Source organism: Pelecanus crispus, chromosome 2 (assembly GCF_030463565.1).
Source record: "Pelecanus crispus isolate bPelCri1 chromosome 2, bPelCri1.pri, whole genome shotgun sequence".
Lineage (NCBI taxonomy): Eukaryota > Metazoa > Chordata > Aves > Pelecaniformes > Pelecanidae > Pelecanus > Pelecanus crispus.
In genome coordinates this window covers 154,991,628-155,005,919 of record NC_134644.1, presented here as the reverse complement: position 1 = coordinate 155,005,919, position 14,292 = coordinate 154,991,628, and the positions used below count along the sequence as shown (strand labels likewise).

Here is a 14,292-nt window from a genome sequence, read left to right as displayed (position 1 = left end):
ACACAGAGGTGTTCACTTCCTCCTTCAAAGAGAAACTATATGAGAATTGAAAAAATTGTATATGACAAGAATATGTTGTATTTGCTGTGTTAAGAAACCAAGATGGAAAAGGAAGACTTTTGGGGCAGGGAGGATTTTGTAGGATTTAATTATAGCCTTTGTACATAGGGGCAAAGAGAGAAAGTTAAGTTGGTATCTTCAAGATGGCATGCCTATGTGACACCAAAACCAGTGCTACAGTATTTGATTTGTTAAAGTGTATGTTCAGTGTCCAAGTAATTTAGTAGTAGATCATCAAATAGATCACCAAGTAATTTAGTAATAGATTATCATATCATGATTTTCCCTGCTCTGGGACAAGTTGAATTGACAGAAAAGTCACAGAAGTCAGTATGCTTCCAATGAAGCTCGGAAAAGATTACAAGCAACAACAAAGTGGAAGAATGCTGATTCCGTGATACACACTTCACAATAATTTACTGTATGCGAAATACCTGAAAATTATTCTGTTTGGTGCCTAAGCAACACAATGGGCAGTTTTCAGATTCTTTCATAAAGTTTACTCTCTGTATTACAGCATACAAATCATATTCTCTCCCCTTACCATTGTATAATTCATCAGTGATTTTTTTTCTTCCTAATGTGGTAAGAAAAGAAAAATATCTGATGCTTTTTTAGGTTTTTATTATAACTTAGTAACTAGGAGAGCAGCAGGGAAGGTCATCACTGTGACCATTAACTATGTGACCACCTTGAACTCTGTTATTGAAATTCAATGTATGACTTTAATAATCATTCATTTAAGTAACAATACATGTGTCACATCTGTAATGCCTCACATCTGAGGATTTTCACAGTTGACAAGTTTTGATGAACTGAATCTCACAGCATTCCTATAAGAGGGGGAAAAAATACAGGCATAGAAATTACAAATCATGTATTAAGGCTGCTCAGGAGATAAAGGAGAGTCTAGATATCATGGTTTGGGGAACCTACACACAAGTTAAAATTTTGGGATAAATATATACAACTTACAGAATTACTATATTATTGAACTCTTTTATATATCTTGTGTTGACCTTAAGCTGTGAAGGATGTGCTCTCCATCTCCTAAACAAATGATAGCACAGGATAATGGAGGATCATTTTATGCTGTTAGCTCCTTTTCATGTGACTATGTTAGGACAGAGCTATGGCTGAAGCCCAGGCGAGTCAGCATAATTAAGTTTGTCTGCAGAACAAAGGGTTATCAACAAAGACATCTTACCAGAAATAGAAAAAAGAGGTACTTGAGGAGAGTAATATGTGGATAGTCATCGGTAAAGGGAAGTTGGATAGTAGAGTCAAACTGAGACACATTTGATAGCCAAGAAGTCTGAATTTTAATAGGAGTCAATGAGGGAAGGTGGACATGAGACCTACATGGACACTACAAATGTATCCGCTCAACAGCATGATCCCTGCTCCCCAAACCAGAGTATTGAGAGTAGTAGCCTTTAGCTATACCCATGCTGTTCAGCAATTGGCCTGGCCCTAAGTCATAACCATATATATCCTTCTCTCTGTTCAGAGTTCCTGAAAAAATGCAAGGATTGCACAGCATGCTTGGATCATGGGTTTTTATGACAACTGTCATGTGTTGGGTGGTGTGAGTGTAAGGGGTACCCACTAATGAAAGGGCTACCCAGGTGTAGGGGGTGAGTCCTTCTCCAGACTGCTAGAAAAGGGTACAAGGACTGTATGGCAGAGTGGTGCAGCCTTGTTCGTGTTGCCTACTTGGAGGATTCCTTGGAGCAGACTCTCCCCAAGGGCATATATGAGTTATGTTTTGGAAGGAGTTAGTTCACTCCAGAGGAGAGCATTGGGCTGGAGTGACAGCTACACAGGGTGGACAGTCAAGGCTGAAGCCTGAAGTGAACTGGGGAGCTGTGTTATTTGATGTCAGTATTGCATGGCTGCTCAAGAGGGATATAGAGGAAAAAATAAATCTTTGATTTGGAGAAGAAAAAACATGCTGTGTATGAGATCCTGACTTCAGCTGATTCAAACTCCAAAAAACACTTTGGATGGTGAATGAATTGAGGCATCTCGCATCTTTACTTTTGCTTTGTTCCTTTTAATTCTTTTGTTAAAGTACAGGCTTCTCTGAGGAACCTTGAACAAGCTGGAGGTACAGATTTACTGAGAGTGAGATGCAAGGAGACTAAAAGGGGATTCAGAAGTCGACAGGATTGCCCACCATGTGTTAAGCAACAATTGCTTTGGAGTACATGGTCACATATTATTTGATGTGGTTACAGATAGGCAATCCTTGCCAGCTGAGATGAGGGATGCATCCAGGCCTAGCTCATCATCTGTTTGTTTCTTTTCTTGTATGTCTTTGAACATGTGGACTGTGAATGAGAATAGCTGCAAGATGAACTGTAGGAAAAGTTATATTAGAGGTCTTGTGGGCAACAGGAGATGGGAACTGGTTTAGGAGTATAAGGCACCTGGTCTGGTAGGGTGTGTCATTACAAAGGTGTTAACAGAGAGGCAGAGAGTCGTACATATACCATAGAGGGCAAGGATGCTATACCCATCAGGAGGATCTCACCAGATGAGCTTGGTGCCAGAGGACTCCAACACTCAGAAAGGGTCCCACTGGCTGAGCTGTTTCGCACCGGATTGCTTGGCTTCTTGTCCTGCCTGCTACCTACTAAGATTATATGAATACTGTTGTGCGGAACTTGGAGAGGCATGTGTGGGGGATGGGAGCAGAGAGGGAGTGGAATGTGGTGTGCAGATGTGTGAAGGTGAGAGTAAAGCTTATCAGCTACTGGTTCCAGAGTGTGGTGGGCTTTTCCTTTTTACTTTTCCCAGCTCTGCTGGTGAAGTCATCCATTGAACAACCTCAATTACCCATCCATACAAGATAAAAGTACCAGAGTGCTATGTCAGGGTGTGAATACTTTTAAATATTTAAAAATATAACAATTAAACAGTCTTTGCTCTTTTTTGGCCAGCTGCCCTCAGAGTGGCCTCTATTAAAAAGCTCTTGAGACCCTAAAGACACTTTCCTTGTGTTGCATAATATTTTTGTTTTGTTTCCAGTAAACCAGGTTTGAACTGACAAATTTCTGTGAAGTCCTGTAGCCAATTTAATATTTAAAACAGACCTGTTAAGTTATGGTGGTTTCAGGAATGTCTTGAGCCATCCTCCCTCTGCTAACCTGCTGTGCTGAGTCAGTGCCCGAGAAGGAGTTGACAGCCTGTGGGGACAGGGGAGTGTTCTGCAACTCTACAGAAAGGCAGGACAGTAAAAGATCATAAGGGCAAAGAGTGATGCAGCTAAGGTTGGTGTTGAAGTATCAGTCAAGTAATTTAAAAAAAAAAAAAGAAAAAAAAAAAAAGAGAATATAATTAATTGAAGACACAGCAGCTGGTGACCTAAAGCGGTAATCTGCACGAAACACCTTCCTTTGGTAATGTCTGTGCATACAGTTTTCAGCCCATTCTGGGTAGAAACTTGTAGAAAAAGGCTCTTAGAAGCTAAAACTGCTACTCTTTTTTGGAAAAAATTGTCTTGACATTCTCATTAGAAAGACCAAGAAGAGACTGCAAAACAGCTGTTTGAGTACCCCGAGAGCTATGGGACAGCATCCTTTGCTAGTGCTGTACCTGTACTGTAGAGAGTTCATTACTCTTAATGTTGCTCTCTTCACAACCCAGAAGTTGCATTAGTGTGGTTGCTGGATTTCCATGGACATATCATTCCAGGTGCATATATCAGGGTGCTGATGTTCTTATATTTTGCTGCTGTGTGTGCTTATGTGCTCAGCTTCAAACCAGAATTCAGCACCTGGGTTTTGCTTATGTTGTAGTGGTAGACGTTATATCGCTTGGTTTCTGCTTGCCTGTATCTTTATTTAAAAAGTGCGTAAATTCATTAAATCGCCCTACATACCATTTAAAATATAGAGGTTGTGTTTCTTTTTATTCACTTGCCAGTGCACATGTATGAGAATGAGTGCACTTTCAGAACCTTCCTTTCAAAACTACTTGTAATCATGCAGGAGATAAGTAATGCTTGAGAGGGAAGAGGACATCCAGCCAAAATAATTTCCAAATGATCTTAAAGTGTAATTTATCTTCTTATTTTGCAGCTAGCTATGGACAAAATCCAATTTGCAAAGGCTGTTTATCTTGTTCAAAGGATAATGGGTGCATCAGATGCCAGCACAAGTTATTCTTCTTCCTACGAAGAGAAGGAATGAGACAATATGGTGAATGCTTGCATTCCTGCCCATCAGGGTACTACGGACTCCGAACGCCAGATATGAACAGATGTTCAAGTGAGTTTGGTTTTTTTGAACACTTACATTCACTTTTATAGGAAGGACATAATTCACGCTCAGTATTTAAGATGATATGTTGTGGAACATGATGATATTTTTACAGATGTCTCAAGATCATCATAAAAACTTCTTTGCTAAGGAACGTCCCAGCTCATTCCAAGATATGTAACATTCAGCCGATTAAATAGTTGATGCATTAACCTAGTTTTTATCGTTGTTGTTATTTTTATTGTTATTATTGCTTTAGTTAGAAGGGAAATTTAAGAAAGAATGGTGATTTAAGCCAATATTCCTAGTTTTAACAAACATGTTTCCATTATATGAAAATAAAAAGGATTAAGCATTAAGTGCCTCATGTAGGTACTAGTCCGTATATGCACTGATATATGGGTGGGCTTCTTGTCGTGCTTTTTGTTCCCACACAAATTTCAGGTGACCAGACACCTCACACCAGACATGCTTTAATATGCAAGTGTTGCTATTTTCATAAAACAGATGTACTATTAAAAACAAACAAACAACCTTTCACTTTTAGTACTGCATTTTATTTGGAAATTTACAACCTGCTAATGTGCAACAAGATTCCCTGTTTGCATGTTTGTGCCTAGAAGCACAACTCTTAAGACCAATGAGTGCTCTGGTATCTCTATACATTATGTCACTGCTGTCTGGCAGTTGTACTGATATTGATTTTTCCATATGCTCATATGTGGAGTATTACCTGTATGGATTATTAATCATTGTTATTACCTCTAATTCGTATTTTTGTGGGGAGAGGGGAGCGTGCGTGTGTGTCATAGCCTACCCAGAATTAGGTCACTGAACCTAAGAACCTGACGTGAGAAAGAGCTTTTCTTTTCTTCCTGGAATAATCAAGTGTCTGTTAAATGCAGAGCGCTCTCCCCCTCAGTACTGCGACATGTCACTGGGACACACCGTGTTGTGAGAAAGCGGGTGCTGGCTTTCACATCACACGTAATCTTGAGACCCACGTGAGGTCACTCCGTGGCAGTCCGGGCTGGAGGGGGAGCACTCCTGGCTGTGCTCTTGGACCTGTCCCGGCCCATGCGATGACAAACTGCCTCTTTCTCCCCATTCCCTGCGCGAGCTCCGTGGATATGGTGTTCTTCACATTGAGTTCCCAACTGCTGTGTAATATTGCTGAGTGCTGCCTAATCTGTACCAGGTGGCTAGGTTTTGATGAAAAATTAAATGAGACCAGTACATGGTTTATGTATCCCTTCTGTAAAGGAATTTAGGATCTTGGCCTTAATTTTCATAACACGTTTGTGAATTCAGCAACTCATCCACTTTAGACCTTTCAAAACTAGGCTGTAAAAACTTGCCTGTGTAAAAATGTTTTTAAATATAGTTACAGTTTTGGGAAATAAATGAATTTTTCTATATTAGCCTGTGCTTGTGAGATAGGAAAAGTAGTCTGTACTGGCAGCCTGTCTTTATTTTCTTAAAAAGAAAAAAAAAAAGTTATTTGCAGAAGGTGGATGGCGAATTCAATACAACTTTTCTCATTTTTACCACTTACAGAAAGTGGTCTTTTTCCCTGAATCACAGGATTGGTTTTGAAAAGCATAAATGTGAGTTGTGTCCAACCCATATTGGCATGTGTTGAGCGCTGGATATTTAACTTACCATCATGCCTTTGACATTCTCCCCCTGTGAGAATAATGGTGCAGTTGCATTTACTGACCAGTCCTGGTTCCCCTCCAATGATTTTTGTATTGTATATTTTTATTTTAGTGTAACTGCCAACTGGTGTATTTATAAATCACATCTTCATTTTTGTTCTTGGTTTGGTGATCTTGCATAGCATATCCACTGCATTGTGGACACACAGACATTTTGTGGATTGAAGTTGAGTTAAAATAAACATTCTTAAAAAATAGAATTAGTTTCTTCCTACTTGATGTTAGATACTTTTAGGTATGCTTAGTAACAGACTTCTGTGCCCAGATCGTATTGTCTCAGCTAAAAATAATAAAAATTCTGGCTATGTTAAAATCCTTCTGGGAGTTACAGGGCTTGAATTACATAAGTTGAAATGATTTCTGCCCTATTAATATCTTTATAGGCACAAAAGCTGTTTAACATTTTATTACTGAAACACTTGCCCATTTTTGTTAGAGAAGCTATAAGAACATATTTTTATGGAAAATGTTGACATGATTTTAAAAGCCAAACATAGATAGTGCCAAATGTAACACAATAAATACCACAGCCAAGTGCAGCAGCTCTAAGATGATGGAAATTTTGAATTTCAGCACTATCTTTTCTACATGTAAGCAGTATGTGTGTCTTGAATCTGCTAAGTGGTTCTAGACTGTTTTTCTAGTAGCAGTGAATCATGTAATTTTGAGACTGCTTTTCTCTTGAAATCCATGTAGAGTTTCCTTCTGGAGATTATTTTCTTCCTGAATACTGCAGTATGAGAATGCAGTACATTTGGACACAAAATTGGAAAGTGTTGAGTCTCTTCTGTAGAAGAATACCCAAGAGAAGAGCTACACTTTGTTAATTTTCCAAGAAATTTTAATAATTAATGACTTTATTTCTTGTTGTAACGGTTCAGTTTAATCTCCTGAGAAAAAAACAGAACTGAATTAAGGAGTAACATGAAATCTATCACCTGGGTGGTTGGTTTAACATTGGTCTGATTAATGGATCCAGCATACCTTGAACCTTTCAACTTAGTCCGTATCCATAGTAACCTCTACAATTTTAGGGGAAGGAAGCACTCAGAGTTTAGAAATTACAGCTCCCTTCAGCTTTCGTTGGCTACTCCATTTGTTTAGGTTCACCTTCTTTCTTACAGGATGGCCCAACATTGCTAAAACAGTAGTTTCCCTTTCCATGCGCCTTAAGTAAAAACAAGATAAAAGAGAAGCTTTTAAGCAAATGGAGCATTTATTAAATGCTTGTAGTTAATTCACTGTATTAAGAAAGGTAATGTTTTTTTTTTTTTTTTAACTTTGTTACAAAATAGCAAGACATCATTAATATATCATGGCTTGACTATTTCTTATGTAGCATGGAAGAGCATATGACCTTCTGAGTCTATTGTAGCCAGTGCAGTTGTAACTGTGTGTCAGAGGGTTCAATTACCACAGAGGCAGCACTATATGCTTTAAATAAAGTAATTTTTCTGACTTTTTAGAAAGAGTTTTCATTACTTTTATGTTTGTTTCCTTCAAATATGGCTTTATCTTTTAAAAACAAGCTTAATATAGCATTTAGGATTTTGAAAATTAAGTTGGATGGCCAGAAATTGAGGTGTAGCTATCATTATTTTATAGGCATTTATTTATCTTCCTTGTCTCTTCCACTCTGTTTTCCTCCTTCAAATGGATTTGGATTTTTTTTTTATTTGGAATTTTTTGATTTCTGGCCTTACATTGTATTTTGGCAGAAGACTTTTGTTCATCTGGCAACAAAAATCATCATAGTGCTTTGAATTAAGATTTATTAAATCTGTAGTCAATTAAGATTTAATAGGGTAATTGTATATTTGTAAAGTACTAATTGAAAACACTGTGGTTTGGCATTTATTTAAAAGATGTCAACTAATTAATCAAGATTAGAATATACTGGAAATGTATTGCCAAGTGTTTATCAAGTGAATTTATTTTAAAAAATATCCTCACTATAGTATTTTATAATTAGGATGTTGTATTCCAAGCATTGCTCTCCATGAAATGGTAGAGCTGTGGTAAACTTCAGGACCTGTTATGGTCAAGTGACTGTGTGTATCGTGTTCAGCCCCTGCCAAAGTTGTACCTTAAAAATCTTTATATGTATAATAATAATAATTGTGGTGATGATAAACCTGCAACTACCTAAGCCACATCTGCTTAGGAGGTTAAATAGCTAGCTATTATAGACATTCCCTTGTACGCTAAAGCTCTTTTGCTTATGATTTTCCTCCTCTCCTTACTGTCTCCTCAGTGGCTTTCCTGAAAGTTTTGACCTCTCTTCTCTTTCCATTGGTTGTTCAACAGATAACTTCATCCACTATAAGAAAGGCTCACATCATAGCTTTCTTCAGCATTTTGCCTCTGTCTCCTGCTCTTGTTAGCACTAGCACAGTCTTTGTCCCTCATGTGCCCTTGTGTCCTCAAGGTGAGTTACGTGTAGTCTGTCTGGATTTTTGAAGTCTCTCCCAGCTCAGGAGATTCTGGAGAGGATTAGCACAGAAGGTGGTGCTCATCAGTGACAGATTGATGTGGAGTGCCAACAGGCATGTCGGGATGGCAGACTGAAGTCTGTAGCACCAATGCTGTTTTACTGAGCAGCAGAGGGATGGGAGCAGGAGTTGGAAGGAGTGAATATGATGGGCATGGGGATAGGTGAAGTTAGGAGGTTCTGGGGTGGAAGAAGCAGAGAGATCTGAGGCAAGAGTAGGGCGCTGTGAGTCAGAGCTCAGTGTGAAAGACCAATATATTAGGTGCTTTCGACAAAGCAACAGTTGTCACTCCTTGGGATAACCAGCCTCACAAGTTATGGGCCAGGAGGCTCCTCTGGAATCATGCCTCAATGGAAAGACTGAGTTTGACCTTCAAAAGGAAAACACTAACTGTAGTGAATCATCTATTACTTTGACTTCTTAAACACAAGGGGACGCCTCAAGCGTGGACCCGATTTCAGTGCAAAGACTATCAAGCTTCAATTTAGGAATGCCACGTTTCCTTCCCCAGCTTCAGTCTGCAGCTTCTCTTTGCAAAATATGATCATTGCCTCTCCAGGTATTCAGTACAGTTCTCTTTCTTACACTGGTGGTTGCCGGTTTCCACTTGTGCAGATCCCCTCATGTGTTCTCGCTTCCCTTTCCCATACTCAAATGCTCTTCACTGGTGTCCACATTTCATGTGGAGCAGAACTTGCTGTGAATCGTCATTGTTCTTAACATTACTAGGAATTGACCAGCTGTCTCTTCCATTACATGTACTACGAAATATCTTTGTTATGAAGGGAGTTATGGATGGATAGTCAATCACATTGATTATATTTTCTATATATTGACAATGGAAATGCTACAGAATATGGACCTTTCACAAAGGCAAAATAAAGCTCATGTAAGATTTTCAAGATTATGCATATCAGTAAAAATACTTTACAAATGAGTAACTACTTTCTACAGTTGAGATAGACATCTTTTGACCTTAAAATTCATCATATTGCACTTAGTATGAGAAACTAATATAGAAAACCTTCTTCTTGTTAAGGTATATTAAAACATGAAGCACATGCATCTCAATATAGAACATTTTATGCTTTATTTTGAGCTTCAAAGGCATTATATTTTCCTGCAATTCAGCTTATTCTGCATCACCTTATAAGCTGGTGATAAATTTACTATGGAAGGATAATAATTGTTTTGGTAATATTACGCTCTCTGTAATTCTAGCATGGAAGTACAGGAGTACAACCTCTTTCTACGATAACAGGCATATGCACCTGAGCCAAAATATAATTCAATATCTGAATCTGTATTTTGAATTCATGGGCTTTTGATTTCCTCTCTAAAATGTAAGTCTGTCAATTCTTTAATGCTTATTTTAAAAGAAGAATGAGTAGGAGTGGCTTATCATGACTGTCAGGAAGCCAAAGCAGGAAACGAAAATCTTTTAATATCACTGTGGTTCATCTGCTTAAAATATATCTCTAATTTGGGCATGATTTGTAATCCAGGCTTTCTCCTTCCAGAGTTCTTTAATGCACCATTTATGTTGTTTTCTATGAATACTGTAAGTTTCATCCACATCAATCAGATTTGTTTTTTTTATGATATTCAAGTAAGTGGCAGAGGAACATTTAGGTCAATATAAATGAGATTATAAAGCCTAAATACAAATGTTTTATTGCTGGCTAGCTAAATGCAATTCTTATAGTTCAGATTGGTTGCCCTAACCTTGACTGAAACATGGCTCATAGCTATTACTTTTTATAAAAATCTGGTGTATGTGCAGAAAGACTTCAGAAAAAAATTATTTCTGAAGTGCCATAGAGTGCTAGATCTCACTGAAAATTAAGGAAAATTTGGCTCCTAAGTCCTGTACATAACTTATCTTTTGCCACTCTGTTTCAGTAAGTAAAGTCAGATATTTAAATTTCTGTCTTTGGATTCTTTTCTGACAATGGCCTTTTTTAACGGAGATACTATGATTCTTTTTCTTTTTCTCCTCTGTAGAACCAAAAAATTTGGTCCTCCAGTTCGGTAGGTTTCCTGGTCATTGACTGAGGAGGGGCGCAGTATTAGCTGATGGAGTTATGTTTTTCTTGAGCATATTCTAACTGCTCTCAAGCATGGAGGCTCTTTTACATACTATAATCTACCCCCGTGCGCTACTGAAATGTTAGTCATTCAAGTTCTTACTCTCCTGTCAGCCTCAATTAAGAGATTGCACAGTATTAATAGGCTTTCCATTGGAGAAGTTATATATCTTGTCCCATAAATCAACATTTCAGAGCTCTGTTGAAGGGATGTTTCGCTCTGTTTTGTCTGAACACTGAAGATAGTTGAGCAGAGCACTTCCGTCTGATTTCAGCCCCACTTAGCTTGACCAGATGAAGTAGTGACTTCTCTTCCACCCTTTCCCCTGAGAGGTGAAGTCATGGAGTTGTGAATTTATAATTGCTTCTGTGACAGCTTGTGATTGCAAATAGACTTCTAGAAAGTTAGCTTTTCTAACTTTTGGAGTACTGCTTTTCTTCAGTTCTCACTTTTCACTTCATAAATATGTATTTATCATGAAAGATTATATCTTTTTAGGGTTCTTAATATTAATTTTGCCCATTAAAATCATTGCAGTGGGATCTGGTCTATCTGATGGGGTAAGAAAGTTATTAGTTTAAAACTGCCCTTGCTGAAGCAATTAGGACCTTTGCCATGGATTTTAGTGATGTCAGGATATTGTTCTTTTAGCATTTACACACAACTCTTGTCGGAAGTATGGTGTAACACTTTAAAAAAAATGTCACCTGTTTAGAAATAGGCTGTGCTAATCAGACATACCAGCAGATTTCTCTGGGCCTCCCTGAGTGCTTTTTGAAGTCCAGTTATGTGAGGATGGTACCAGAGGAAGATGTGTGGTCTTCATATGGGGGTGGCTTTCAAGGTTGTTTTATACATTTCATGTGGAAGGATGGAAGTAAGTATTTGACTTTCTGACTTTCTCGAGATAGAAACGTTGGAAAGAAAATACAAGATTGTGCTAGAAGAGCTACAGTAAGGGTGTTATGATGAGTCTGAGAGGTCCTGGCTATGCAGAGGGTAGTAGAGCCAGCGGCATATGGAGACATGATGCTGAGCAGGAATAGAAGGCACCTGAGCTCTGATAGGAAGCAGACCCTTGATGGGACTCTGCAGATTGGACACAAGGGAAGGAAGAGGTAGGGACTCAAAAGTGTCTGCCCCTAACCCACAGACCTCTTGTTGCTAGCTAAATGGGAACAGCAGCAATGAAGTACTCTCTACTTCACTCTCAGGTTCTGAAGAATAGGTTTCCAACCTTGTCATTGTTGCCCTGCAAGTATGGTAGGTCTGCCAAAGGTATGTGATTGCTCTTTGGGGTTCTTCTGCGTCGCTGAATTTATGAATTCTTTCTCCCCTCAATACCAATCTTATCTTTCCCCATGCTTCCAAAGCTTCCATTTCTAGGTTCCCTCTCTTTACTGCTTCTAAAATCTCTCAGTTACCTTCGTCTATCTGGAAACCTCTAGTGGACACCATTTTCTGTTATTTTTAGAGACCAGAAATCAAAAAATTTCTGAAGAATACTGTGGGCTATGCAATATCTATTTCTTTCCCGTAAATTACTCCTTAGGCCTAAGATCTTAGCTATGCTCAAGTGTTTTGGTCTTGTTTCCTTTGGGGTTTTTTTTGTGTTGTAAACCTCTAGGTAATCTTTTAAGTAGGGTAAAAAGAATAAACTAGCAGCATGGTTTACCTAATGAAATTATGCAGAAAATGAAATTGAAGTAATACAATTGCTTTTGACAAGAACCTTCTCCAGATTAAAAAAAAAAAAACCCAAAATCTCTCTTGTTCCAGTTTATTATATCAGTAAGCTAACTAGTTAATTTAAAGGGAATCTAAAAGGATTTAGAAAGGAATTTTGAAAAGTCGGAAAGCTTTTGCTTTCCTTCTCCAGAGTTAGGCATAAGATTTTGATATTAGAATATTCAAAGGGTTGAAAACTGTGGCAATCAGAAGCAAGCAGTTCAGGTCATTAACATTAAAACATATTTCTTTGTTTTTATTATATTATTTTGCATAAAGGCTAAAAATGGTTCTCTTAATTATTGTATATTATGTCAAACAGCTGTTATGTAGGTTTCATACTAGATTATTCATTTATCATCCAATTTATTATTTAAATAATAGAATGCAAAAAACTTTCAAATTCTGCAATATAATTCCGTTAAGACTTATATTTAACAAAGTACACATAGATAATGATGCTGATTAACAATAAGAAATACAAAATTTGACACAGTTTTATTTAGTTCCAAACCAATGTATCTTAATCTTCATAATGGAGTATCAACATTCTTTAGGAGTCCAACTAAAACCATTCTCTCTCCATGTTGGTATATTTAGCAAGAGGATTTAAATAATTTATTTATTCTAATTTACTAACCTCAGTCACAGCTAAAATGATTTATTAATAGCACTTTTATTTAAAAAAAAGAAAAAAATTATCCTAAAAGCATTTAAAAAATATAATAAAATGAAGTAGGCATCAAAACCAATAAACTCTTTAAAAATGTCTTTATTTTATAACCACTCCTATGACAGTTTGTAATTGGAAATAGCCTTCTAGAAAGTTAGCTTTTCTAACTTTTGGAGTACTGCCCTTCTTTAATTCTTTAGTTTAGTTTGTTTAAATTTTATAAAAAAAGTCCTGCAAGAACCCCTCATGATTTGAAACGGAGTATATGGAGGATGTCAAAGAGGAGTAGTTGTCAATCCCAGTTGATCTTCAGCTACAGTGTGGTCTGTTACTGAGTTAAATTATCATTATGATACCCAGAAACCCCAAGTGTTGTGCTGAGTATCACTCTGGTGAAATAATGTTTTCATTTCAGAATTCTTAAAGTATTAGGAATACTTTTTCACTATTTTTCCCCTAAATGGCATCTGATACAGATTAAATAATAGGCATTTCATGTTTGGACTAATTTATCTTCATAGGAAAAATCTGAAAATAAACTGTCTTGGTGGCAAACTCAGTCCAACCTTAATCCGGGAGCTCCTACTAATGCTTCCAAAATACAATTATCATACCAAGGACTGTACTGTGATACAAAAGAAAACTGGCAGAGAAGGCAAAGCAAAAGATATAAATAGGATAGAAATTTTGAAGTATGATCAAGAAACTGAAATAAGATTGATTTATTTGTTTAACATTTAAATATGAGGTATTCACATATGTACTGTTAAATATCAATAGTTTTATGGAGGGTGTCCCCAGCATCAGGTGAGGCAGGCTTTCACCTGCTAAGCATGTTTATATGATGCGAAAAGGCAACGTGTGCCGAAAGTTTTTCATTTAATCCCTCTTCCACCCAAAAATATTCAAATGGAGTAAACTTTAAACATGTTACTCCCCAACATATTTTGAAAGCAACAGTTAAAACATTATTTCAAAAGTATGCTTGCATCACTTGGATTTGAGGGAGGGTCACATGATGCTAATTTTTCTTTTAATGTTCTGTTCTGCACCTCATCATTGGACTAAATGACTTGGAAAAACCTTGATATCTTTTCAAACTGTCTTTAATGGGTGGGCAAGAGAAATATGCTTTTTCTGAATATTTAAACACACTGGATGTTTGATTCAAGCATTGCAGTTAATGAAATACTTGCAGTACATCTTGAGTGTAACAAACCAGATTTGCAATTAACTATTGCAGTACATCTCCAGAGCAGCTCACCTTT

At 37.4% G+C, this 14,292-nt stretch overlaps 1 protein-coding gene across 1 annotated transcript in view; it reads left to right on the top strand.

Annotated features, from left to right (window-relative positions):
- Window positions 1-14,292, top strand: part of RSPO2 (R-spondin 2) — a 109,151-nt gene that overhangs the window by 51,048 nt on the left and 43,811 nt on the right. The window contains exon 2 of the mRNA XM_075704747.1: window positions 4,146-4,334. Within this exon, the coding sequence (XP_075560862.1) occupies window positions 4,146-4,334 (189 nt within the window). The remainder of the gene's footprint in view (window positions 1-4,145; window positions 4,335-14,292) is intronic.